At 39.8% G+C, this 27,774-nt stretch overlaps 3 protein-coding genes across 12 annotated transcripts; 2 read left to right on the forward strand and 1 right to left on the reverse strand.

The window, feature by feature from the left end:
* The first annotated feature begins 1,859 nt into the window (after window positions 1-1,859).
* LOC109857392 (sensory neuron membrane protein 1-like) lies at window positions 1,860-13,576 on the forward strand. Of its 4 annotated transcripts, none has more exons than XM_020433646.1 (9): window positions 1,860-2,043; window positions 2,736-2,859; window positions 3,162-3,319; window positions 3,630-3,826; window positions 3,908-4,113; window positions 4,180-4,435; window positions 4,546-4,757; window positions 4,938-5,164; window positions 5,374-6,368. In XM_020433646.1, exons 2-9 carry the CDS (start codon window positions 2,752-2,754, stop codon window positions 5,564-5,566), a joined length of 1,557 nt encoding a protein of 518 aa, XP_020289235.1. In that variant the 5' UTR covers window positions 1,860-2,043; window positions 2,736-2,751; the 3' UTR covers window positions 5,567-6,368. The 4 variants fall into 4 exon arrangements, with proteins under 4 accessions (XP_020289235.1, XP_020289236.1, XP_020289237.1 ...); XM_020433647.1 differs by having other exon boundaries at window positions 2,767-2,859; XM_020433648.1 differs by lacking the exons at window positions 1,860-2,043; window positions 4,938-5,164; window positions 5,374-6,368 and adding exons at window positions 2,319-2,664; window positions 11,844-12,070; window positions 12,163-13,576.
* Window positions 13,577-13,583: 7 nt separating this feature from the next.
* On the reverse strand, window positions 13,584-23,618 carry LOC109857393 (G-protein coupled receptor moody). 6 transcript variants are annotated; one of them, XM_020433650.1, is made up of 5 exons: window positions 23,530-23,618; window positions 16,206-16,555; window positions 14,962-15,200; window positions 14,584-14,896; window positions 13,584-14,474 (listed from the first exon to the last, which is right to left on the reverse strand). In XM_020433650.1, the coding sequence occupies exons 2-5, from the start codon at window positions 16,410-16,412 to the stop codon at window positions 13,605-13,607; spliced, it is 1,629 nt and encodes a 542-aa protein (XP_020289239.1). In that variant the 5' UTR covers window positions 16,413-16,555; window positions 23,530-23,618; the 3' UTR covers window positions 13,584-13,604. The 6 variants fall into 6 exon arrangements, with proteins under 6 accessions (XP_020289239.1, XP_020289240.1, XP_020289243.1 ...); XM_020433651.1 differs by lacking the exon at window positions 23,530-23,618 and adding an exon at window positions 19,770-19,827; XM_020433654.1 differs by lacking the exon at window positions 23,530-23,618 and adding an exon at window positions 17,494-17,663.
* Window positions 20,113-27,213, forward strand: LOC109857394 (G-protein coupled receptor moody). Of its 2 annotated transcripts, none has more exons than XM_020433656.1 (9): window positions 20,113-20,415; window positions 23,621-23,769; window positions 23,844-23,984; window positions 24,531-24,701; window positions 24,871-24,998; window positions 25,137-25,290; window positions 25,375-25,574; window positions 25,768-25,968; window positions 26,778-27,213. In XM_020433656.1, the coding sequence occupies exons 2-9, from the start codon at window positions 23,645-23,647 to the stop codon at window positions 26,867-26,869; spliced, it is 1,212 nt and encodes a 403-aa protein (XP_020289245.1). In that variant the 5' UTR covers window positions 20,113-20,415; window positions 23,621-23,644; the 3' UTR covers window positions 26,870-27,213. The 2 variants fall into 2 exon arrangements, with proteins under 2 accessions (XP_020289245.1, XP_020289246.1); XM_020433657.1 differs by having other exon boundaries at window positions 25,768-26,048; window positions 26,778-26,866.
* Window positions 27,214-27,774: the final 561 nt, after the last annotated feature.

Raw genomic sequence — 27,774 nt, forward strand, 5'->3', positions numbered from 1 at the left:
CGGTAGATATTCATGCGCTCTGAACTTTACGACGGCTGTTCGCAAGTAACATCTTCTCGCAAAGTTGTGTCAAAAAGCGACGAAGTACAATTTTTCATTTTGGTGTTTTAGACTTGGACGAGTTTTCTGGAATTTATATTTTTCGCGTCTCAATGAGAATTTGTACGCTTCGATTTCACGTGAGAAAACTTGATTGGGAACCGACTGTACGGTAAATAATGCCGAAGTGTAATTGCAGCTATTCCGTGTGAAAAAAGAAACACGCGCGTAATTTGGTGGCGAGATTTTCGCTCGCGAATTCGAAATGCAAGAGTGCTCTCCGTTTTACGGTGTTTAATCCAATAATATATATTGTCCGGTAATATTTATAAATAAATAATATTACAGAGAAACTGAGAGAAAAGTAGAAAATAAGCAACAATATAATCATGCTGCACAACCAAATGTTTTCTATACATTGATCCTCGAAAATTAGTTTTGATTTTCGTGTTATTTTGTATGTTCTTTTAATAAAAACCATTTTTCTGAACAAATGTTATTAATTTTTCACCGTTTGCTTGTTCCAAACGTGTCATTAAAACACATGACATTCTTTCAATATCGGAGGATGAGACTATCGGAGGATCTCAGATTGTGTGTTGATGTCGAAAGAAAAATTAGAGCGAGAAAATTCGAAGTATCCAAGTCACCGTGTGACATTGTACACGACTTCCAAATACGCAGTTTTGACGGTCGTTACAACTAATAGACTTTCTCGGAGGTAAGTTTTTCTTTTCCCGTGCGCGAGCTTCGGCTTTCTTTCTGCATATGTAACGATTTATTTTAATGGAACATCGGTGGTTACGGTAACTACGTCTCCGATAGACAATAATGCACAACGAAGTGTCGCAAGTGCTATAGAATATGTATCTATAGCCCACTCATATTTAATTGATCCTTCGGCGCCTTTTGCGTTCGATAGGCGTTACACTTGACACCAAAGGCGAGAATCTATAACGGCGACTTAAAGGCGACAAATATCACGATCGAAACAAATGACCTCTGAAATACACAGCTCGAAACACAGTTTTTTTCGCGCATATTGCAATGTTGCAAACTATACACTTAACGTACACCCTTTACATGCAATCAATGAGCAAACTATGTGTGTCTCATAAAATTTGATGATGGTCGATTCACATAAGCTTGTACACACATATCGGTAACAATTCAAAATTAAATTGATGATATTAAAAAATGATTTTTTAATACAAGAATAAAAAATTTTTGTATTTAAGTAAATATTGGTGAAACTTGTAGTCTTAGAGTTTGTGACATGTTTACAATATATTTCTCATATTAATTCTTGAAACTTTTATTACTGATGGTTTATTTAAAAAGTGCTAAAAACATATTGGGGGTGATAATTTTCAAACATACATATGTGTATATATCATAAATATTCTATTAATTAAATACATTAAATAAATATTATATTAATACAGTATATTTAATATTTCATATTCTTCTTAATATTTTGCAAATATATTCTTTACAAATGCTAGTTTATTTTGGAATTGCAAAAGTAGGACAATCTAGAAAAAAAATATAAATTTAGAGAAAGATGTCAAAAAATTACAAATATATGTTTAAAACGCTTCGATGAACACGAAATCGAGTATAAATGAAATATTGTTTATCTCGTGGTAGCCATCATTTGAAATTACAAAATATTTTTGACAGTATTTAAACACAATTAATTCTGATAATTAAAAATATATTTAATAGCATCAAACGTCTCTTCGAGACGCATAATTACTTTAATTATCTCCGAGATGATAAAATTTGTATCAAGAAACATGAATACGTGTCACAAAGGACTTTTGATCGCAGTTCAATAAATCCAAAAGCTGTTGATCGCGCAGTCGCAAGACACCGATGGCACCGAATCAACGGATAAATAAAGGCACGCATGTGTATGTGAGAACGTGTGAACGTGAGAACAACTTCTGAGGAGGTAGTTCATCGGTGGGGATTGCTGAGGACCGACGACAAAAAGACGAGGTCAGAACTCAAGAAGTCGACGGCTAAATATTTTTTTCTTTTCCCAAAGACGATTTCTTCACAGATGCCTCAGAAATACAGACAATCCGATTAAAACCTCTTTTCAACCTCGATCGGGCAACCTCGGTCGGATTTTTTGAGAATTAGAAATTTTTTTATGTGATTCTGCGCAGAGCAAAAGCTTCGAACTATTCTCAAGACCTGAAGTGACGTTTGCGTCAATTAAAAAAATCGAGCAATTTTATAACCTTTGAAAGATTTTATAGTAGAAAAATATAGAAAAAATATATAATTGAGAAGTATGTGTACATACTTGCAAAATCGCAACATTTTGTGCTAAAATCTGCGATTTTGTGTCAGATTTTGCCAAGTTAAAAAGTCAGATTTTATCAAAATTTAGAAATCGACGGTTCATTTCACCGAAACTTTCGGCGGAGTCGTCAAAAAAATGGTCGATTTTCGAAAATGTTTTGCCGAACAATCGGAGAACAACGTTGCTCGTCGCGTTTTGCGTCGAATAAACACCACGATCCGTAATCCGAATGTGAGGCGTCTGTTGTCCTTTTTCACGATCGGCAGGATCCTCGACGTCGTGCTGCTCATTAATGACAATCATAAAGTGTCAGTGATTTGTTATCGAAATGACGCAAGATAAAGAATTTAATTTATTTCATTTGGTGATGGTTTTGTAGATTAACGAAACACATTATGGTGTCCATAAAGAGATTGGGACTTGCCGGTTCATGCACGTTCTCCATCGGTCTTATCAGCTACAGCATAGGATTTCCCGCTATGCTCAAATCGCAAGTCAAATCTGTGAGTAAAGATTGTTACGTGGTGATTCTCCTCCGCCAATTTAGCAAAATTCTTTAAAAATAAAAAAAAATCATCCTTCCTTTTCAATAGACAAAAAATTACGGCTATTAAATATATTTTTATTTGTGTGTAAAAAGGACGTTTGATAATAATCACATATAGTAATTGCGAGATTTAACACTGAAGATAAAAAATGCTAAATGACAGTCTCTAACGAAATTTCTACTCTTCAAATACGCGATCTAAGAAGAAAAAAGCTCGTTCGCATGAATATAATTATTGTATTTTATAAATATATACAGCAAGTCAGACTGAAAAAGGGAGAAGAAATACGCGGGTTTTGGGAAAAACTTCCGCAACCGCTGGATTTTAATATTTACGTCTTCAACGTGACGAATCCGAAGGAGATCACGGCAGGAGCAAAACCGATTGTTCAAGAAGTGGGACCTTTTCACTACGAGTGAGTAATTCGATAATTCGAAGTTTTTTTAACCTAAAAACTTTTAAATAAATTTAAATATGTTAGTGCAAAAGTTTTGACATAAACGCATGTGTAGTTTATGTAAAACAATCTTGTAAGACTTTGAAATAATTTCACTTATCCTCTTTGAAGAAGAGAAATTTACACCTGTGTCTTATAAATCCTAATAGTTTATACTTGCATAAGTGGACAAATAATAAAAAAACAAATAATAAATATACAACAGAAACAAACAATAAAAAGATAAGTTTTTAAAATACAAAATTACTATTACCGATATAACTTTCAGTTTGTACCGGGACAAAGAGAATCTGGTGGATCGAGACGAAGACGACACTGTCGAATACAGTTTGCGACAAGTTTGGTATTTCAATTCGGCAAAGAGCAGCGCGTCGGAGAACGCGGAAATTTACGCGTTTCATCCTGTCATGCTGGCGGTAACTCTGCTCACTCAAATAGAAAAGCCAGCTGCGTTGGGAGTTGTTAGTACGTATTCCAGTAAAATGATGAGAGAGAGAGAGAGACACAGAAAAAAAAATTTTTTCTTATACTTCGTTAATGTCTCAGGCAAGGCGCTCGACAGTGTTTTTAAGAAGCCCGACTCGATGTTCATCAAAACCACCGTAAAAGAGCTGTTCTTCGACGGTGTACGTTTCAGTTGCGTGGATATAAAGGATTTCGCTGGATCTGCTTTGTGCGGCGTGTTACAGGAAAAGTCGGACACGTTCATTCTGGAAGGTGATTCACGTTATCGATACGGTTACTTCTCTAAGGTGCGTGTCAACATTTTTTTTGCACGTGTATTTTTTTATATTTTATATATCGTCTGTACTTCTCAGACAAACGGGACTCAAGTTCCGAAAAGCATAAGAGTCTACCGCGGGATCAAGAATAGCAAGGACGTTGGACGTATGTATTCGTTGGGAAACGCTACAAAAATGGACACATGGCCCGGCAGTCCCTGCAACGACTTACACGGCACGGACGGAACCATTTTTCCGCCGTTCCTGACGAAGAACAAAGAAGTCTGGGCGCACTTCCCGGACATTTGCCGAAGTATAGGAGCCTACTACGTCGAGCCGGGAAAAGTTCAAGGTAATCGATAATTTCGGAGTGTCAAGACAAAAATAAATGTCACAATATACGAAATTAAAAACAAAAATACACGTGAACTTGTGTACAACAATTTTGTGCAACGCATGCAGGTTTCAAAACGCTGCACTACACGGCGGACCTGGGAGATCCGTCCGAGAACAAGAACGTGAGATGCCTCTGTCTCGAGCCCGAAGGATGCATGCCCAAAAATATCTACAACGCCGGTCCCTGCTTGAGAGTGCCCATAAGAATAAGCCTGCCTCATCTTCTCAATTCCGATCCGCATTATTACGAGATGATCGAGGGATTGAATCCTGATCCTGTAAATTTGAACATTTTTTTTATATTTCAGATTCTATTAGAAAAAGAATCGAGAATTGATAGGAGCGTCGTTTCGTCCGCCCGCAACGTGGATGGGCGGGTGTTTCGAAAAAGCTCTAATTAACAAATAATAGACGTTGTTTGAGAATTGTAATAAAAAAAAACTGTACGATGCTTCTAGGAGAAACATCAAATGACTTTTGACTTCGACGCGATGACGGGCACTCCGATAAGAGCGTATAAGAAAATCCAATTCAACGCGCTGGTCGGACCCATACCCAAGATGAAATTGATGAAAAATTTTCCGGATGCGCTTTTCCCGATATTCTGGATAGAGGACGGACTCGAACTCGGCGACGTTCTCATCAAGCCGCTTAAGACCGCGTATACGCAGATTTTGATCGCAAAGTAAGTTATTAAATTACGTAGTAGTTTTAAAAAGTCTTGTATTTTTTTTTTTTTTTTTAATTTCTCTTGTTAAAACGCGCAAACTTCTTTTTCGTCGCGAGACGCGCAACGAAACAAAATTAAATCGATATAGTGTGAAACCCTTTTCAGGTTTTTGCGAAGTTAGATTTACGAGATATCCGAGTTATCTTTTATTTGTTTTTTTTCAGAACAATAATGTGGCTGATGATGTTAGGCGGCATTGGCATGATGATCGCCGCCGCGGTGAGATATCACAAGGAGAATGCGGGAAATGTGACGTTGAACGTTGTACCGAAAACAGCGAAGAAAGACAGCGCTACGTCGCCGCATAAGTTGCCAGCTATTAGCACCGTACAAGGAGCGTTGCCTAACATTGATTAACAGGGAGTATCTAATGTATTAATTATTTATTCGTCATTTAAATTTCGTACAAAATTGAATATGTCGAGTGAGGTGGCGTCAATATGTACTGCGCGATTAATATTAATTGCGACTCAGGATTATTTTACAAGTAATAACTTGACAAATTTAGATAGTGGGAAACAAATTGTGAGACCTGCTAGATGAAGATAATAGTTCAATTTAAGCACGTTTCAGTAGAATGTAATTATCGCGATATATATTGTTTTTAATTATACTGATGTTAGTATATCGCACGTTTTGTGTAACTTGTTACACGGAGATAGAGAAAGTTATTTTTACTCGCAGATTAACAGACAATTAACAGACAATGATTTCTTTCTCGTTTCGACTTAGTAAAAAACGATTTTACAGATATTATAAATTTTAGAGATAGAAAATACTACTTTATAAATAATAATTTTTTAAAAAGTATATTCACACATCTTGACACTATACACGGTAAACTAATGTGCGTTAATATATTTAACAATGTTACTACTTAATTAGTCAGTTACTTGTAAATCGTTTAATTACGTCTGAATTGTGATGACAGTGGTTATATTTATGTTATAATGATGAACATATACCAGCAAAAAACTGCTGCAATTTTACATCTGTGTAAAGTTCTAACTAATCAAAAATCCAAAATGCAAATTCATGATTTTATGTCGTTAAATATTGAAATAGCGTATTGAAAGAACACACTCACGTGACGCAACTGTTATTTAAACGACGTTGCGTGACGCATTATTGCGCTTTGTACTTAAGTAATTTGCAGTGACTACGCATATGATGTTTCGTTACTTTTCTCATAAAAAAAAAAATCTGTTGCAAACTTGTAATAAAATTTCTATAAATTATATTTTCTTTTGATTTGAAAAAAACATTATTTAAATAATGTATATATATTCTAAAATATAATTAATGTATATATTATAAAATATTAATGTGCTCTAAATATTTTAAATAATATGTGCACGTTATAGAAAAATTATTAAAGATTTTTTCGCTTTAATTCGAGAATCACGTTCCGGGACTGTCTCGCGATTGTCTCTCTGTTTCTCTGAGCACCCGAGTACGTAGTGCGTTTTTCGTCGTTCCCGTCTGTGCATCCGACCACGCTCGAGATGCCGCGTTCTTAGGTAGGGAAGCTAAGAAGCCTACGGAAGTACGCCGACGCCAGTCCGGTGTAAGACATCGGCGGTCATTATTGTCCGGGCAGTTCGTTCGCGACGAGCCGCGCACGATCAACGACGACGACGACGACGACGACGAGGGTGGCGCGAAGAAATCGGCCAAGAGACCGCACAGGTGCGAAGACGGTATCACGCAGTGAAGGTCGAGGTCTTCCAGCTCGCGTCGCGACTCGGAAACTTGTCTTCTTCATTCCGATATATCGAAATATATTCCCGAGAGGCAATTAATCCGCGAAAAAAAAAAGAGGATAAACTGTTTCTCGTGCGAAGGAAGAAACGCGAACGCGAAAGATATCAACCGGAGTTTGATAATCTCACAGAACTAATTTCATTGTTGAGAATTTTTGTCGGAGAACAAAATTGTAAAATTTTTCAGGAAGCGAGATATCGATTCGCCAAAAATTACGAAAATTGTTCCTGATTAATGTTTGCGTACTACGCGTTAATGTGCTGAAGAAAGTGAATTGTATGCTTTATTCATTTGACCACGAACACAGAAATAGATTGGACGGAAAGAAACGACGAAAACGAGTTTTCGTTTACTGTGAAAAAGAAAAAATTATTTTTTCATTTATTTCTATCACATTAGAAGAACAGTCACGGCTCTTTACCTTGACATCGTTTCTTTGTACAGAACGTATTTTACTTGGTAAAATAAACTTTTTTTTTTTTATCAATTTCTATAATATTTATTACCGAACGCAATTCAGATTGAGTAGAAGAATTTTTTTACATTACGATACAGATGAGCTCGCGCGAGAAGTTTGTTTCTTCAGCACAGCGATAGTACACAAAAAAAGCGATTTTTTTTTTCAAATCGGCGCGATGCAGAAGGAAAAATCCGAGCGACACGTGCACGACGTCACTGTTCGCGCAGTTCGGCAAACACACCATGTTCTAAAACGTACAAAGTTGCTGTACGTGATACCGTTCGGCAGAGTGTTCGATCGTGTGTTCCGCGTCCTCGATGGATACACTCGAAAGATACAATCAAAGGTTTCTCGAATTCGTAAAAGAAATCAAGTTCCTTGCAAAAACACATTTCCCTCACAAGCTCAATTACAAAAGAGATGTGACCGAAACTCTACATAAAAAAATTGCTTTACGAAGTTCTTAGAACTGACGTTTTCGTGTCAAGTGATTCGATGCGGATCGCAAAAATTTGTTGATTGTAATAATTATTGATAAATACATTTGTAAAATAATTTGTAATTCTGCTGTAACGGAGCAAAAAATTAGATGCGTGACTTCGCTCCTTTAACTTTACCTTCTAATTTTGCGCGATCTGCTGACAATAAATGACCCTCTCCGTTTTAATTATAAATAAATGCCGTATTGATTGTGCGTTTATGCTGTCTAAACACAACATCATTCTTGGTCTTGGTTTCCAGAACGTTAAAATGGTGAGTTTAAAGAAGCTCGGATTCGGAGGTGCTGGTATGTTTATTTTCGGCATTTTGTTCGGCTGGTTTGGATTTCCCGCAATACTCAGATGGCAAATTAAGAAGGTGAGCGCGAGAATTTTTATAAATTTCTTTTGGTTTAAAGTTTCACCTACTTCGACTGATTCCACTGTGTCAAGTATATGATAAGTTTTTGTTTTTTTTAGTAATCACGTTTTTGCACACAAATGCCACTCATTTGCGCCGGATACTTTTCGTATCCTAAAGTAATATCGTGCGCTTTCTTTCAGATCTCTCTGTCTTATTTTAACAACAATCGCCAGTTGTCAATTCGTTAATTGTAATGGGAGTCTCGAATCGTATCATTTATGCAACTTTTGCGTAGATTATTCATCAAGTGCTCTTATATTCTCGCGTGTCTCGTGCAATTAACTCACATGAGCGTATTAAGCGAGCGCGTCTTTCCAGAGCCGTTGCATTTGCTTTTACTATCGATTGCCGTAATTCACCTTAAAAGATATTTGAAAAAGTTGTATTCACGTATTTGTGCAAATTTTGTTTGTACAATGTATATTGTGTGTTTTTGCTTCAAATTTTCATCACGTGACGTGTAATATCTTTTGTGTAACACCATATCGTATATCGGAATATTTTTTCTAAAACTGTACATTCTAGTTTCTACAAATGTGAATTTTAATATCGTAAACAATATTATCAGAGAGCTACATCACGTGTCAACGCATTTAGCGTGTAAATGGTAAATCTTTGCGTTTTCTGATTTTTACTTAAATTTTGAAATAAATTCTACGTGCCCGATTTTACAAGAGAAAAAAAATGCTTGGAATAGCAAGAAGATTAGTTACTACATGAGGAGCAGCAAGAAAAAATTGCTAAGCTTAGTACAATTTTTTTTCCGCGTGCAGCTTTACCGAATATCGCGAAAACGTTCGAGTCATCTCGCGAAAGTATATATGCCGTGAGATTCTTGAACCTTGCTGTCACGTTATTACAACGTGATTATTGTGTTGATATTGTGTTCTCCTATTATTCGAAAATAATAGAATTAATGGCTCCTTGCGTTGCGTCTCGCTGTCTGCATTTACTTTATTTCCACGACTGCGCTGGGCTGCGCCAAGACTACAATTTGCGTAGATTTTGTCGTCATGTGGAATTTCTCGATTCAATTTCAAACTTTCTTGACGTCATTCAAATTTGTCCGTATGTATTTCTCGGTATTAAAAAAAAAAAAAAAAAAAAACGCGAAAGCCAGAAATTAAAAACCTCGCGTTCAAACTGTCTCAAGAAAAGAAAATGCACATGTCATGGAACTACAAGGATATGCGCATTTGCGAGCGTTACGAGAAGGAATTGCGAATGTTTTTTGTGCAACAATAATAATCGAGTTGCTTAATGTGCAATTGACCAGGCTGTCGCGCTGAAACCGGGGAGCGAGATGCGCGATCTTTGGTCGAACACCCCGTTTCCGTTGGACTTCAAGATCTATCTGTTCAACGTGACCAATCCCGACGAGATCAAGGAGGGCCAAAAGCCCAAGTTGCAAGAGATCGGACCGTTCTTTTACGAGTGAGTCATTTGCGCAACGACGAAAATACAAAGTGTCTTCACATTTAATTGATATTTAAATAACATTTTTACGCAAAATGAATGCGTTTCCAATAATTTGATCTTAATTCCAATCGCAAATTCTTTTCTCTCTCTTCTTTAGTGAGTACAAGTCAAAGGTGGATCTCATCGATCGAGAAGATGAGGACAGCGTCGAGTACAGCGTGAAGACGACGTGGTACTTCAATCCCAAGAAGAGCAACGGTCTGACGGGCGAGGAGGACATGGTGTTTCCGCATCTGATGATGCTCGGCATGGTGGCGACCGGGCTGAGGGAGAAACCGGCCGCGATCGGGATTATCGGTGCGTAATCGCGCGATTTACGCGCACGGTCGTGTCGCATTTGTTTCTTTTTTTTTTTTTCTCCTCAATGTCGCGTATCGATTGCGGTTTACGTATCGGCCGGTTTCGCGCGCACAGGATCGAAGTTGCGAGGCCTATAACATAATAACGGAAGGTTTAAAGTGGAACGTGAGATATATTTTCTATAGCGTGTGTGTGGCACACCTACGGCGCGAGAACATAAATTATAAAGTATAAATTACTTATATACTGTCGTTTCGCGATATTTTTCCCGACAATTAGTCGGTTTTTCGACTAATGTTCAAAAATCCGATTTTGTTCGCAAAAAACGCGCGAAAGTGTCGTTAGAATTTTTCGAATCAATCGCGAGCATGTACACATTTGATTCTTCGAAACGCTTTTTAATTATTTTACTTTTCTGATAAATTGTTTTAGTAGATTTTTTTTACACACAGGCAAAGCGATCGACAGCATCTTCCACAAGCCGGACTCGATATTCGTGCGAGCCAAGGCCAAGGACATAATGTTCAACGGTCTGCCCGTCGATTGCACGGTGAAGGACTTCGCCGGATCGGCGGTGTGCAACGTGCTCAAAACGGAAGCGAAGGATCTGGTGCCGGACGGCGAGGATCGGTACAAGTTCTCCATCTTCGGCGGGGTAGGTGGCGATCGCGTTTCCATCAAGAGTCGGTGCCGCGACAATTTCTAGCTTCTCGCGAGTACTTTGACGAGTGGACAAACGATCGGTCTGATTGCATGCTGAAAGAGAAGCGCGCGGGAAGTCACGCAACGGGAACGAGCGAGTAACTTGTTATTTAGACTGCGATCTCAAACGCGAAAATTGTAAACGTTACTTACCTCGCCACGCCACAATTTCGTTTCGACCAAAACGCGAGAAGAGAGAATGAATATAACATGAAAATATACCACGCGCGAATAAAAAATTGTGATTTTGTTTCTCGACAGAAAAACAACTCTCTCATGCCGCAGCGTCTGAAGGTGCTGCGCGGCGTTAAGAATTACAAAGACGTCGGGCGTGTACTGGAATACGACGGCAAACCCGCGATGGACATCTGGCCGGAGGATCACTGCAACGCTTACAACGGCACCGACACGACGATCTTTCCGCCTCTGTTTGGGCCGGACGACGACATCGTCTCGTTCGGATACGAGATCTGTCGGAGTCTCAGCGCTCATTTCCAATACCACAGCAAGATCAAAGGTAACTTTTGTAAAAATCTAAAAAAAAAAAAAAATAAAATAAACAAGCAGAAGCGTTTAATCTTGCTGTGACGTTTAGAAAATAATTCCATACGTGTTATTCGTCAGGTGTCAAAACTCTGCATTACACGGCGGATTTGGGAGACATGAGCACGAATCCCATGGAGAAGTGCTTCTGTCCGACACCGGACACCTGCCTGACGAGGAACCTGTACGACATGACCAAGTGTCTGGGCGTGCCCATCATCGGGTCTCTGCCGCACTTTTACGACACCGACGGAACGTACTTGTCGATGGTGGACGGTTTGCATCCGAATCAGGTAATAAAATTCAGATAATCGACGAGTACATTTCAATGTTTCGGACGAGCATCACCTGGCCGTAAACAAAAGTAATTTATAATACGTGAAATTAAGAGAATTAATATATAAAATTGCATCTTAAAAAATATTGAGAATTGTTTAATATTTAATATTCACACATCTGATGACTGTTTACGCGATGGATCAGGAGGATCACGAACTCGATATGGATTTCGAGCCGATGACAGCCACGCCGATGCGCGCGCACAAACGGCTGCAGTTCAACATGTTCATACAACCGGTGCCGAAGATCAAGCTGATGAAGAACTTCCCCGAGGCGTTGCTACCGCTGTTCTGGGTAGAAGAAGGAGTACTTCTCCCCGACGAGTTTGTCAACAAGGTGAAGATCGTGTTCAAGGCACAGGCGGCCGTAGGGTGAGTGTATTTGACATTTTTTTTTGTCAACTATACCCCTTCTTCTTTCATATACGCGACTAAATATTAAACATTTCTTTTTTATTTTGCAGCTTTCTGAAGTGGCTGATGGTGCTCGGTGGGATCGGTATGATGGGCGCGGCCGGCGTGTTGCAGTACAAGAATCGCGACAGCGGCAAACTGGAAATCACGAAGGTGACGCCGAAAGAGGCCGGGAGCGGCAACGAAGAGAAGAAGGGCTGGCCACCTGGCATGAACATCAGCACGATATCGGCGTCGGTGCCGCCTAATCTCGACAGAAACTGAACGCTGAATTATTACAGCGAAAAGTTGATATTTTACAACATCGCGAAAAACTCCTTTTATCTCCCCGCGAATATATTTTTCTATTAAAATTATTCTTAACGTAAGTAATCGAAGAAGTTTTCTCAGGTAAGCCGCAACAAGTAACAAAATAAACAAGCGATCTGTTGCGACGCAACATACACATCGAAAGAGTTAAAAGGGGGCGAGGTTTTGTCAATTTCTTGAAGTTGACACGTCAGCTTCTGGCGATTTATCGATCAACATATAACGAATTTATTTATTTAACAAATTTCTATTTTTTTCTTAGGAAATATCAAATCCGAATACACGGAAAAAGTTTGCTATTGAGGTTTTGCTATTGACCACAGCGAGAACAATTTACTCTATTGAATTTTTTGTCAACAAAAACGTTTTGTTAGCAAAACAAAAAATTCAATAGGTTTATTAATTGTTCCTGGCCATGATAGTGAACTAATCTTCTTACTATTCTAGCAAACTTTTTTTCCCGTGTGTGTATAGAATCGTAGGATAAGATTCAATGCGTCTCTTGTATGTGTGTAACTAGAGTTAATTAATGTAAACTACCTCATTGTAAGAGTGTTAAACTACTTTCACGAAGCTTTCGGCAATGTATGTATACGTATGTACAGTACAAAGTAGCGGTTTATTAACTTTTATAGGAAGAATGTTACTTTACACTTCAATAGGTTGCGCTGTTTGTTCGCAACTGTTAAGATAATCGACAAGTATTTTTTGAAACATGTAAACAAAACACACAGTTGTCAGATCTTAAGATTATTCTACCGTGAAAGCCGACCGTGACGCGTAGCGTAGATATGCGAGAAGGCTCGGGACCGCTGACAAAAAAGATACAAACGGTACAATCTTAACAATGAGAAATTACTTAAGTAAAGTAAGAACGCAGTTATTTTTTAAGTAGTAGATAGGAGCAAAAGAATATTAACGTTGAACTGTTAACGTTCAACTTACACGCGACTAGAATCAAGTCTTTGTACATCTCTTCTATTTAACGTAAATTGCGCTCTTTAATTATCGAACAACAAGCAACACTATATACTTCGAGTTAGAGCGTTAAGAGAATTTAAATTTTCTATTTATAACACACGTATATGTATTAAGTACACAATTGTACGTCACATTTATCTCTTAATATAAATCTCTGTACTCTCTTGTTTGTTACCACTTGTCTAATTATTTCGTGACGCGCTTAGCTGGGCGTCAGCAAACCCGGCAACCTCCTCTTGCTCGGCATCCGCTCGCGCTTGCACAGCAACACGTACTTGTACGCGCTTCTGTACTCGGAGCTCATCACAACGTAGATAACGGGATTGATGCAGGTCGTGAGGTAGATGAGAAGGTAACCGGCGATGTTGAAACCGCGCCAGTCGATCGCCGCGTGGAAGAGCTTCGTGATCGTGATCGGCAGGTAGCAGACGAGAAACGACGAGAATATCACGAGGATCATCTGCAACAGTTTTCGATCCTTGGCGGACATTCTGGGCGACGCGACGCCGCCGTTGATTCGCGTCCTGTCGACAGTCTTGAACTTCGATTCCCTGCGAAACGGTTTGTCGTTTGCGGGAGATCGTTCGGGCGATGATTTCGCGCGAACGATCTCGCCGGGCCGATCGCCACCGGCGATTCTCTGTAACGAGGACTCGACGATGAAGGACGCGCGACTGGCCAACTTCTCGAGTCGTCCGCGCGAATTCCTCGACGATTTTCGTTGCGGTTCGTTCTGACTTCTGTTCAGAAACAACTTCGTCTCCGTGAAGTCCGAATCCTCGTGCTCGTCCACGAACGGTATGTCCTTCACCAACAAGCTCGCGCGAATCGCGTCGTAATCGTTACCGGAGTTCGGATCGTCGGATTTCGTTGGATCGTCCGTCGATTTCGTCACGCCGTTTGTTCTTTGTTGATCGTGATTCGATTGCTCGAAGCACGAAGACGATACCTCGTTGACGAACGCTAATTCGAGATTGGTTTCTTCGTCCGTGCGAGCGACGATCGCTTGAATCGGAGCGATGCTGAGAACGGAGAGCTCTTCTTCCTGATTCCTCGTGGACGAGGATCCTTGCTGGAACAATGATCGAGGATAACAATATCATACACATATGTGATATATTTTATTTTTACAATATTTTATTTTGCAAACTCTCTCATTACGATAAACGAGCAGATCTCACATCATGACTGACTTCCATCGGTTCCATCTTAAACATCTTGTTTCTGCCTCTGCTCTTCCCGGCGGTCTCGCGAACGATGTAGAAAATCCTGGCGTAGCAGACGATAATCGCGAGGCAAGGTATTAAAAATGCGAGAACGAAGAGAAATTCTTTCGGGCTTCTGCCGTTCACGTCCGGCAGGATCGAACAGGATCCGATAACAGGATCCAATCCAAAACGTCCGAATCGCTCGAACCACGTGACAATTAACAAACCGAAAGCGGCGATCCATGTCGCCAGAACCATCGGTATTAAGTACTTGGTTTTGTACAATCTAAAAAACAGTGTTAAATATGTTTAAAAAATATGATATTTTTAAAGTGATAAGGTCGTACTTACACAGGATAGAGACCGGGATGACCGATCATGACGTAGCGATTGATCGTGATAGCGAGAATGCTGAAGAGGCTGACCGCAACGAGGCCGTATCTCAAAAGCGGAAACAATCGACAGAGAAGAGGCCCGTGCAGCCACGAACTGTGCCAGAACGTCGAGGTCGCGAGGGGCAGATTGAAGCAGCAAAACATCAAATCTGACACGGAGAGATTCATGATGAAAACCGCGGTTGCATTTTTCAGCTGTAAACATAAAATTGCAAAAACCACACACAATTGCGTAAATTAATATTAAAACACGGAGAGTAATAATTGCAAAATTATAAAGTTGATTCTTTTATTTCCACGTTTTTTTAAAATGTATTTATATATACTAAATATATTTCCACATTTCACAAGTAAATTACAATTAATGAATATTCAATAACTCGCGAAAGAGTTGGCTCGTTTGACTAAACCGAATAAATTCTCGGTTTTTCTCTCTAAAATCGCCGAAAGCGCACAAACGCAATGGAATTGATATAGAATTCCCGATTTAAATCTAGCTCGTTCATTATATCGAGAGCGGCGAACGTGAACTTTCGTGAAAACACAGGATTCTTACGCGCGCCCCGGGGATTTCCGTTACGATCGAAGATTTCCAAGTTAAATCCGATGCCGATTTTTGTCGAGAAGCAAGTTGCCGAAAATCGTGAGCCAAACGAACACCGCGCGTTTGATCGGCTCGTCACATTTCCGCTCCGACACAAAATGCTTGATGAAAGATACTTTGTCCTCTTCTTTCTTCTCTTTCTATTACGTTCCGAGAAATAACGTCTCTTTCGTCTGATCCAATCTCGACCGACAAAGTTATCATCTTTATTCATTATTGTCGCGATGAGCGTCTCAAGTAAGTCTTAAAGAGGTATAATGAGTCGAGGTAAACCACTCGGATTGCTTTTGAGATTTCTGTGCGCGCCGGAAATTCGAGTAGAAAGTCACGGTGCGTCGTGCGGTAACACACACGACGACGACTTGATTACGGGCGCACTTAAAAGCCCTTCCGAGTAGAAAAGTCGCCGAAAATTGTTCAGGCAAGTCACAGGCGAAACAACGTTTACGAACGTCTTTTTGCAAAAGAGACGCACTTCGCGCGAAAGCGAAAAATATTTTTCTTTCTGTTGGAAGACAACTTCAAACCCCTTTCTCGATCTTCTCCTTTTTTAACAATTCGTTTCGCGCAAACAAACGATGCGAAATGTCAATTACCTTTTTCGTGCGAAACAACGCGAGCACCGTGATGAAGTTTCCCGGGATACCGATCAGCATGAAGATTACGCAGCAGACGGCGGCGAAGTGCAGCAGCCATCGTGGATAGCCGACGAAGAGGATCACAGATCCTGGATCCTGCAGCACCTCCTCGATCGGCGCGTCGCCGCTGCCGTTGGGCCAGGTGTGCGTTTCGTTGCTCGCCATCCACCAATATATACTTCAACATCTGCGAAAAGCTCAACTCTCGCCCGGAGTAACGTGGAGGACGGCCGTCGCGTCAGGGCCGTATAGAATCGCGGGTGGTGTTCACATTCTGCTTCTCGCTTGTCAATCGAGGATCTCGAATTCTTGAAAATAATTATTCGACGATGTTATTCGCGCCGTTATTTGTGAGAATATATTGTCAAATATTTTCTCAAATGATACGTTTGCTGTTTATAAAAAAGAATTCGCGCAATATAAAAATGTTTATAGAGATTTAAACGTATTTGTAAAAATATACGTAGTAAAGTTTAGTTTTAGTCTCTTTAGGATGTACTTTTTTTTTATAAACACATTTGCGAGTATAATTCTATAATTTTATTGTGCATTTGTTTATTTCCGATTTGCTCCGCTGAATTACGACCGCTCATTAGACGGCGAGACACGCAACACGCGTTATCGTCTCGTCTCGAAAAATCGCAAATTTCCACGCACACACGCCGTCCGGGTCCTGTGTACACGCATATTGATTCAGCGCTTCTCTTTTTTTTTTCCTTCGCGTACAACGTCGAACAGGAGCAGAAATCTATTTTCGCCGCCCGAGACGATAAACTCTTTCGTCCGGGCGTAAACTTTCGGACGTTTCTAGTCCGCGTCGGTTTCTCGCGATCCACGAGCGATGGGTGGATCATCGAGAGCTTGACGATAAAAAAAAATAATAATAATATATTTCTTTCAATAGTAAAAACGATATATACGCGTAATATCCTTCATCTTTTGTAATTCAAAGTATATGTACCACGAGTTTCTAGTTCTGGAAGAAAATTGTGTACTTGGCAAATTTTGAATCTAGTCTCCTCACGCGATTGTGTTTTGCAGTGCTGCGTTTTCACCCCTCGTGACAACGTAAAACACTTTTGAGACTCATCGCGATCATCGGCAATATAATTTGTATCTCCCGCGACGATCTTTTCTTGTTGTTCTTGTGGGAGAATGACATTAGTCGTTTTGGTTTTTTTTTTTTTTTTAATTCTTCTCTCTCTTGTCAACGATCATTCTGATCTCGACATTGCGTTGAACTTACAGATCTCACTTTATTCGCAGTTTCTTTTTTTGTCAATTTTGTTGATCACTAAAGTGTAACGAGAAAATGCGACGCAACTTGTATTGTTCATAAATCCGCGTTCTCGGAAGTTTGTAATAAAAGACACGCAGAGAGGTACAGCCGATAGGTAGCGAGATGTGTTGATGCAAACGCGATGCGAATCTGGCAAAATTTGCGAGTGAACTGGCGGAATTATTAAGAGCGTAAGTACTTTTCGCGGAGGCCGCGCTTGCCGCGCCTCCGCATTTGACTGCGCGTGTAAAATCGCGCGAGATTTTTCCGAGATTTTTAAGATCGATTCTGCTTTCTCATCGAAATGAAAAGAGATGTCTTTTGCGCGAGCGGGACTTTTTGAAGAAAACAAGTGCGCGTTCGACTGTATCTCTTCTAATTTTCAAAACTTTTGTGCGCTCATCCAATATTTTAATCTTAATTTCGCATCAAAAATAAATAAAAAAAAAAAAAAAAAAATTAATGAGAACAGATTGTTTTGTCGGTTCTTTTGACAATTCATTGAATAAATCGGTAAGCTGCGCGTGCTGTCGACCTAACAGAAGTGATAAATAATATTACCCAGTCAACCCTATGTGTTTGTTTCGTCGTTGATGTGACAACTAGATCCCGTCCCCTGGAAACTAAGCGAGCGTCCCTACATCCTTTTTAAAAATAATTGCATTTTGTTAGTGGTGGTCGTCGTACGTAGGGAGAGAGTCCACAGCTGCGTACGAACGCGAGCGGAAGCGAGCGAGTCGGAAGCGAGTTTTCCCGCAGGAGTGCTCTTTATTTGAGACAACGAGTGCAAGAATCACAGGGTAGTACGACTTTGTGCGAGTTTTTTTATTTTCTCTGTGTTATAAATCATTCTGGCGTATATTTGTATAGTCACACACGCATACAGAAAAACGTGTCACGTGGGTGAATGTCAATTAAATTCTGTTGTTAAACGTGTGAGATGTCAACAAATGACATTATTAAATAATTACCTCCCATCACATAAATAACATTTGTTGTTTAATTTCCAGGATAGAAAGAAGCGGGAGATTTGAGCGACCGAAAATCCAATTCGGAACAATGGAGCGCGACTGTAGATGCGGGTCGGCCGCGCTATGACTCGTGAATTCAACGAGAGAGATGTTCGATTTAGTCATTCCAATTAATGCAGCCGGTCGGCTTCCACTTCGTTGAAGTTAATTCACTCTACAGCCTGTCTCTTTCTCTCTCTCTCTCTTTGGTTGCTTACGTAATAAACACCGTGTGTACATCCGCGGTATTAAGAACGAGAGTATCTTATTGGCGATCGTGAGTAGGCTCTTGCGGTTTGCATTCGAATGTAAATATCTTCTCGACGCAGATTCATCAATTGAAATACAACACCGGTTGAGAGCAGTGGCTTGCACGATTTCAAGATACAAATAATATAATTGATTCTTATATATGTAATGTGTATGATTTATTTTAATAAAAAAAAAAAAAAATAAAAGAAACAAATTTTTTTGTAATTAAACGATTTCTTCTTCTCTGGTATCATTCATTTGAAAAGCTTCGAGAAACGACCAACCGGTCAGGATTCTCGATTTGCATTCCTGTCCTAATGAAGGTGAATTCAGACTATCCGTTCGGACGATCATCAGCTCGCAGAATTCGCAACGTTTTCGCACATATCGATAAGAAATTTACTCGTGATTGTGATTCATGTTACGAAGAAGCGATGTGGTTGAATGAAGAGGATAAAAAAGAAGAGGAAAACGTCGTGTTGTGGTATTTACGAGATGTTAAAGCAACATCGAACGAAGATATTTTACTTTTATCTTCTTGATTATCGTTGGAAAATTTTTCCTTTTAGTAACTAAAAGGAAATGATGATGACAATATCCAGAACTGTCTGAAGATAAAATCCGAAATGCAATTCGTTTTGGACAAGTAAATCGGACCTGCTTCGACCACACCTGTGGGAAAAATGTCGATAAGACGTAACCCGAGACATTTTTCTTATCTGAACGGACCCGTCAAGGGTTTCGCACTATCAGAAATACTCGCACATTAACGTTCGTCTCCGATAATAGAAAAAAAATTTTATCTCTGCGCGAATGTGTGTGTGTGTGAGAGAGAGAGAGAGAGAGCGCGACGTGTCGCTCCACAGCAGCGGCGCGTTCCGTGCAATTTGAAAAAAGGAGCAGAGAGCTCTGTGTGGTACGAGCGAGAGAAAAGGGTCAACTAGGTCCCCTTGGGTGCAGATGCGCCCTCGCACCGCTTACCAATGATGACGTTCGTCATCGGGAGCCCACACCGAGAGAGCCTCGTCGTGTTGCTCACTTTCCCTCCTCTTTTTTCTACCACCTCCTTCTCTCCCTGACGGTCGTCTACTATCCGCGGGGCCCCGTATCTACGCACAGCAGCGTGTGCATGTAACAATCTGTCGGAATGCTTGGGTAAGCAGTAGTCCATCCACGGTAACTGCTGACGCACAGTGTTGTCCCGCGCGCGACGACACCGGCATCGTGCGCGTTGGTGATGGTCGTCCTCCACCCCCCTCTTGCGAGTCCGGTTCCCCGCGATCGAGAATAAACTTTGGAAGAGAGTCATTGCGGATAGAGTCCGTCTGGAAAAATACGTGTCTCTTAAAAAAAAAACGACAGAGATTATTTCTCAAATAAAATGTTATTCTTCACAGACTGCTCGTGTTAACTTCTAGAAATCGCGCTGTCACAAAATATCAAAGCGGTGATTGTGTGTCGGAATTGTCGTACGAAAGTGTTTGAAATACGAAGACTTTGAATAAATAAAAAACAAGACTTGTGATTTTCTAGTGAAGTTTCGGGAGTATAATAGCGAATTCGAGTACAAAAAAGACTTCGCTAATGACTGGTCTCTGGAAGTGAGAGAAAAATCGACGAGAGAGCGGTAAGTGATGACAATTAGCTCTTTTTCGTTATTTTTTTTTTAGTTGTGTGTGTGTCTCTTTAGTTTGAAATAATTTTGACACAATTAAGAAGGAAGCATCAGTGACGTCTGCACGCTCAGATGTATTTGGCAATCAAAGTTCTCTGCAATAACAATTGTGAGATCGGTATATATTTTTACTTGGATAATTGGTGGGAAAATTTTTACTTAGATAGTTGATGAAAATAATTAACGCTGATAATTCAGAAAATTATTCTGTCCGATTGTAAATCGCGAGTTTTACTCGAATCATCACCCTCCGATCTCTCAAGGGCGACGGTGGTCCGCTGATCCTGAGGGACCGCGTACGATGAGGAACAAAAACTCGCGGCGAGTCTCAACTCGGGATGATCTTCGCGCGAGCAATTTAGAAACGTGACTTGTAGAGAATTACGACGCGCGGTGCAGTAGGTGTTCAATTAGCTTTGGCTGCGTACCGAAAGTACACAGCGTAAAAGTGTGAATCTTTTCAAATCTCTCGTGACGCTCGTAAAAAGTTCGCGCACGATCGAAGCGCGCGCTTTGTCGCGCGTCGAAAAATCAAAATCGTCTCACAGAGAAATAATTTTTCAAGATTTTTGATGTCTGTTAAAAATTGTTTCATAAAAAGTGTTACGTAAAAATTCACACACTTGTGAAAAATTCCGCAACGTTCTCTCTCTCTCTCTCTCTTTCGTGTTGCGATATCGCGCTCGTCGGACAGCATATTCAGCGCTAAATACGCAATGTGCGAAACAGCAGCACACGACACATGTTTCGTGCCGCACGTGCAGACGGTTGACAATGCGCACCACGTGGTGCTCCCGTGGGCGGGATACGAGAGTTGTGCGCTGCGCCTCGATCGCGCCTCTTTCAGCGAAAATTTCAAAATAAATGAAATGGCAAACGCATGAGATAAAAAAAACATCGAGTGCGAGAGATAAAACGAATTAAATGCGGCCTTTCAACGAAAGAGGCGCGATCGAGGCCGAATTTAATTCGTTTTATCTCTCGCACTCGATCCTTTTTATCTCATGCGTTTGCCATTTCAATTATTTTCGCGTAAAACTTAAAAAAAAAATTAAATCCTTTTGGTTGTCTGAGTCATCAATAAACACACATGAGTTCTCGCACAAAGAGTTTTTAAAGGCGCTCTCGATCGAGATACGCAACGATACGCTGTGCGGCCGATCGCACAATTCGCGCACCGACCGATTCTCGACCTAGGCACTTTCACCGTGACTCAACTTGACTCATTCATTGCCGTTCGTCGCGTGATTAACACGGAAATCATTCGGTTGACGTCAGTTCGTCACCGAGAACTTCCACAGAACTAGAAATAATACAAACGCTTGCGGTTTTTCGCTTCGCGTCTTCTGTCGTCAGCGAACGAACACCGATTTTACTTCGCTCTTATCGAACTGATAAAAAAAAAAAGTCAAATATACGCCTTTGCGGAAGTTAAACGCTATCACAACTTGACTTAAATTGTGATTTCTTGTAAATTAAAATAATGCGCGGAGCAAATTTTTAAATTAAAAAATAATTTCGATAATTAAGAAAACTCGATATTATATTCAAATGCGATTATAACGACCGTCGGATTATTTCGTCACAATTTTTTGGTGATGAAAACTAACAACGTGCGCAGCCAACGACGCGTCGTTGGCGCGTTCCCATGTCTTCCGTGGCTTTCATCGCTTTTTTGTAGCGAGGGGACGTCTAGTACCGGGTGTCCCGTTAATTTCCCTTAATTAAGCTCAATCGGGGTTAATGCACCGCAGCTTGACTCCAGTTTACCAAATTTAGAGCGCACCCTGCGCAACCATACGTTCGCGCGTCACGGATCGCACAATCGCCGATCGATAAATATAATTTTCGCGGTTTTTCTTTTTTTTTTTTTTTATTGGTAACTGCAACAATTCAGAGAAAGAGAGAGAGAGAGAGAGAGAGAGAGAGAGAGAGAGAGAAATTGCATATTGCGACTTTTATTAGTTCTTGTGAAAAACATGAAAATTATTTCGAACACCTAAAAACAATGACGCGCGAATATTTCGATATTACGCAAAGATCGAAATGTCACGCATCTTCCACAATCGTTTTGATAATCTAAATATTTAGATAGGATTAACATAGGATGCTCGCCATGTTTCTTTGTATAGGATTGCATTCCGCGCTACGTTCACGTGTTAGACAAGAACTTTAAATGAAACTCGATGGAATGTCGATTACTCGAAAAATTTGAATCTTATCAATGTGCAGCGATAATTGGTGTGTGCGCTAAGCGATATTTACTTGTCTAATTTAAAATACGTTGGAGATTGTCTCTATGTATACAATCACTTGAGCTGGTGTGTGTAGGGTCGTTTGCGTGTGTTTACGTCGGCTGTGAGTTGAAACGTGCCGAAAGATATCGGAGAGAATTAGCAAGATATGTAAGTCGCGCGTCTCGCGTAAATCCGCCGGACGACCCATTTCCGTCGCGTCGGCGCCCTTCGTCGGAGCCCATTAAATAATAATGAATTCTCATGTCTTCTTGTATTCTTTCTTCGTCACGGCAAATTATTCTAATGCGTCTTGCGCGCGCGCGCGGAATTTGCATGATGTCAAACGTCCCACGCGTCACCGCGTCGCAATCGCGTGTTCTTTATTTTTGATTTCTCGTCGATTCGACGGTCGAGATTCTCTTTCTAAATACAAATCAAATGTATATCGCTTGTTTTGTTGTTGAAATGTCATAATAAACGAGACAATTTAATCCACGCGCGATTATCAGAGGAAACAGCGCTTCGAAACGCATCCGCTTTGTCACGAGTCGTAGCGGAATTCCAGATCAGTTTCCTCCTCGTGGAACTTCCACGTTTCGTCTCTTTTGCGATAACGGCGCAATTACGTATATCACAGACGGTCACTTCACGTTACCGCAATTAATCATCGAACAATCGCTTTTCACAGACTGAAATAACTTTTTTTTTTTTCGTGAAACTACCGAATTTCAAAGAAATATTTTCGTTCCAGAAAACAAACAGATAATAGTGGCTATTAATTTCAGTGTCGATTTCTGACACGTGACAAGGTCCCCGTTGTGCGACTTACAATTAGTCACTCGCTTTAGTCATCCGTTCGCAAAAGGAACGCAGGTCGAATATGTAATTCCACTCTTTCGCTCTCTTGCGAATGTCGACAGGTCTTCGAGGTCGATCGAGGCCAAATGGAATTGTTGGATCAGAGCCTTGACACTTTCGGCACGGCTGGAATGATGGACAGCACGACCACGTGGTTGTCGCAGGTCGCCGGCAACGCTACGCAAACTATCGTCGACTCGGACTTGTCGAGGTAACGTATCTCTGGCGACGTTTAATGTTAGAAAAAAAAAAAATATATTTCACGAGTATTGGTTTTATTCGCAGATTTCCGAAGCCTCTGAGGATTTTCGCGGCGCTGGTGGCGATCGTTATCATGATCGTTGGTGTGGTCGGCAATCTTTTGACAATCGTTGCTTTGTGCAAATATCCGAAAGTTCGCAACGTCGCGGCAGCTTTTATCATAAGGTACAACGCAATTAAACATTTGATAAATTAATCGACAAATAATTCGTCAGCTTTCGATATCGCACAAAGAAATCAAATATTTAATTAAATCTGTTAATTATTGCGGTAATTTTTAAATTCGCAAGTCTGCGTTTTTCAAATCTTACAAGATTCTCTTCAATATAACAACCAAAAATATTAAAACCAAAGAATCATCAACAAATTGTTCAAAAGGTCAAAGCGAGAAGTTGAGATTCACAGATTTAAATTTCAGTGACAAATTAGATAAACAACAGAAACGCATGACGTTCGCAAAAATGGCATTGGAAAATTTCCAATGAAAGAAAATGCTGTCAAGAAAAAATTGATTTATATCAATGTCGAATTAGAAAATTTAATTTCTTGCTATTATAAATTATTTTGCTCAAGTTTTGAAAATAGTTAACGTACGCGTACATTCGAAGAGTTCGCGTAACAGCGCGTGTCGCACGCTTTGCGCGCCGCGATTATCTTGTTCAAACACATTGCATCATTTCTAATGTAAAAAATCTTCTCTCAATGACATAGCTTGTGCATAGCAGATTTTGTGTTCTGCCTGCTGGTACTACCGTTCGATTCCATCAGATTTATCAACGCCAGTTGGGCGGACGTACGATTTTTCTGCGTTATCGTGCCCTTCTTGAGATACGGAAACGTCGGGGTCAGCCTCCTGTCCGTCGCGGCTATTACTATCAACAGGTGTGTTTGCGTTTTCCTTATTCTTTATTTAACTCTCCGCTTCAACTTGATCGCGTAATCTCACACAATTTTTATCTTTTGACATATTTGATCGATTTTATTTAATTTTGGAAATATAAATGTGCGAAAAAAAATTGACATAAAAAAATACGTAAAATGCAATTCGCAGATACATCATGATAGCGCATCATGCCATATACAACAAAGTTTATAGAAAATACTGGATCGCTGCTATGATACTCTTCTGTTGGTTCTTCTCTTACGGGATCCTGATACCTACGTTATTATCGGCGTGGGGTAAACTCTCTTGATTATTGCTTTATTTATTTAACGTCTTATTAGTGACTTTTTTTCTGATAGACTATACACATGTGTACAGTATATATGTTTATATTTTGTTATTTATTGTTTATACTATTTGCTCGCAACTTCAAGGTAAATTCGCCTACGACTCCAATCTGGAGACCTGCTCCATCGTCAAAGATCGACATGGTCGCACTGCCAAGACGTTCCTCTTCATAATGGGATTCCTGATACCCTGTGTGGTAATTGTTGGTTGTTACGCTAGGATATTTTGGGTGGTGCACAAGTAAGTTTTACTCAATTTGCAAATCTAGCACGTCTTTCATCGTCTTGTCGGAACGATTGAAAATCTGAATTAACGCGTTCGCAGATCAGAATCGAGAATGCGAAAGCACGCCGCACCGACAATAAAGTCGCCCCACGCGCCCGGACGGGACATTCGCGAGATCAAGCAGAAGCGCAGCGAGTGGAGGATCACGAAAATGGTGCTGGCGATCTTCCTCAGCTTCCTCGCGTGTTACCTACCGATCACTATTGTGAAGGTGGCTGACACGGAGGTCAGGTGTCCCGGTAAAAACAAATTTATTAACTTAAGTCAAATAAGAAATTTAAATAATTGAAACACATCTTTGGCAACTGAGTTCATTCACCGCAGCTGTTGACGCAAATTAATCGACAATAAACTGCGGTGAAATTCAAAAATTGTTCAATCAAACAAATGTTCTCACACACGCGGTACATTACTCGACGAATCGTTTTTCAGAGTGTCACGTTCTGGGATATTTACTCCTGTACTTCGCGTCGTGCGTGAACCCGATCATCTACGTGATCATGAACAAACAGTACAGGCAGGCGTACGCCGGCGTCGTCGGCTGTTCGTGGTTGAGGACGAGCTTGACGCCGTTCGGAAGCAGCGCACCCGGTGGCGGTCTCCAGGCCCATAATCGGCAGGACCTCGCCCAAGGTAACTTCGAGCAACGTGACCCGGTAACTCACACCAAGCTCTGACCGAGCGCGCGAGCTAAGCGACCACTCGCTCACTTCGTAAGTCAAGGGCACCAGAAGTTTCCTGCTTTTCTTTCTGTTCGATTTCTGATCGCTGTTTTTTTTTTTTTTTTTTTTTTGAATGCCGCTGAACTCGGTACACAGACCAGTGTGCACATATGCGCTAACGTGTCGATCGATATTGCGTATCTTTTTTAATCGTCAACATTTCCTTGACTAACATGTTGTCTAAGCCTCATCCGTGGATGAAGCTTGATCGAGCGAATGACGTCGTACCGATCGTCGCACCGAGCGTATATATATATTGCACCTTAGATTAACTTAATGTTATTAACAAACCTCGCGTACAGACGTTTTTGGTTCGTTGAATGAATTACTTTCTTAAGATTCTAAGATCATTGCTTTTTTTAATGTGATGACAATTTATTTGCTACTGTCAGCCACTTTCCGTTGCTTGTTGTTTATCAAACATATGATTTCTTCTTTTTAATCACCTCGCAAGCGATCATATATAATTTTAAAGCATTTAAAAATTTTCTTTTTTTCCCCGTGTGCATCTCATTGTCGCTGAATATGTATAGTCTGCTTTGCCAACGCTTCTGCACGCATTTGATAAGAAAAAACATATTTGGTTGTCGTTTCTTGCGTATCTCTAACGCAAAGATGAAAATGATAGCCGTTAATGTCAGAAAAAAAAAAAAAAAAAAAAAAATATATATATATATATATATATATATATAATATCGATATTTTATGTGTCGACCGCAGACTACTCGAAAGACTTCAGCAAAACGATGGTGTCGACTGTTTCGATTGCTATGAGTCCTGTGAAAAGTTCGCAATTCCAGGAAGAGCCGTGAAAGGTCGAATCGAGAGCTGACAGTTGAAAAATTGAGAAGACTACGAACATTTCCTTACGGGAGGAAGAGGATAAGGAAAAGAAGAAAAGAGAAAGAAGAAGAAGGAAAACTAGTCCTCAATAACCATTAGCATCTGTGAAATAGTGTGCGTAATTCTTTTATACCTCGTACCTAAAATGTGTTTTAAAAACTAGTATTATGCGTAAATAAATACTATAAATTATTCTTTTATATAAAATGTTATACCGAAATTTTATATACCAAAGGCATGTAGCATGTAAACTTTTACTTTATAAATAAAAGACAAACATATTTTTATGTGTAGCTCTACACATAAAAATTTGCATTTTGTACGTAATCGTTTTTAAAAACAAAGTTTGTTATAAAATCAAATAGAGCAACAAAAGAGAGTTTATTTTTAAGACAGATTTTATCTCTCTAAAAATAAATTAAAGATAAATATAAACAGAGACAAAATCTTTCTTAGAAGCAAATTCTCTAAAACATAAATATATCTTTTAATAATGTAGAAAAAAACGTATATATTTATTCATACCTAAGATAGTTATGTAAGTTGAAATGTCATATAATAAAATAAAAAAGTTATTGTATAATTATTTATATATACAATTATATACAATTATATACATAAATAAGTTAGAATGTTCTATAATTATATAAAGTTGTTTATACAATTGTATAAGTTGATGTTATATTAATTTTTTCGGTTCGAAATTGTGTGAACTTTATATGCTAGCACTTTATTGTTTTTGTAGTCCTAGCGCTCTATTGTTTTTTTTGTAGTCCTTTTTTAAATTATTTCACATGATCTAATGTATTATTACTTGACGAGAAATTGCCGGTATGTACAGTAGAATAAATAGAATACTTATATACTTGTTATC

Source organism: Pseudomyrmex gracilis, unplaced genomic scaffold, assembly GCF_002006095.1.
Source record: "Pseudomyrmex gracilis isolate BER0280 unplaced genomic scaffold, ASM200609v1 scaffold_156, whole genome shotgun sequence".
In the NCBI taxonomy this organism is placed as follows: Eukaryota; Metazoa; Arthropoda; class Insecta; order Hymenoptera; family Formicidae; genus Pseudomyrmex; species Pseudomyrmex gracilis.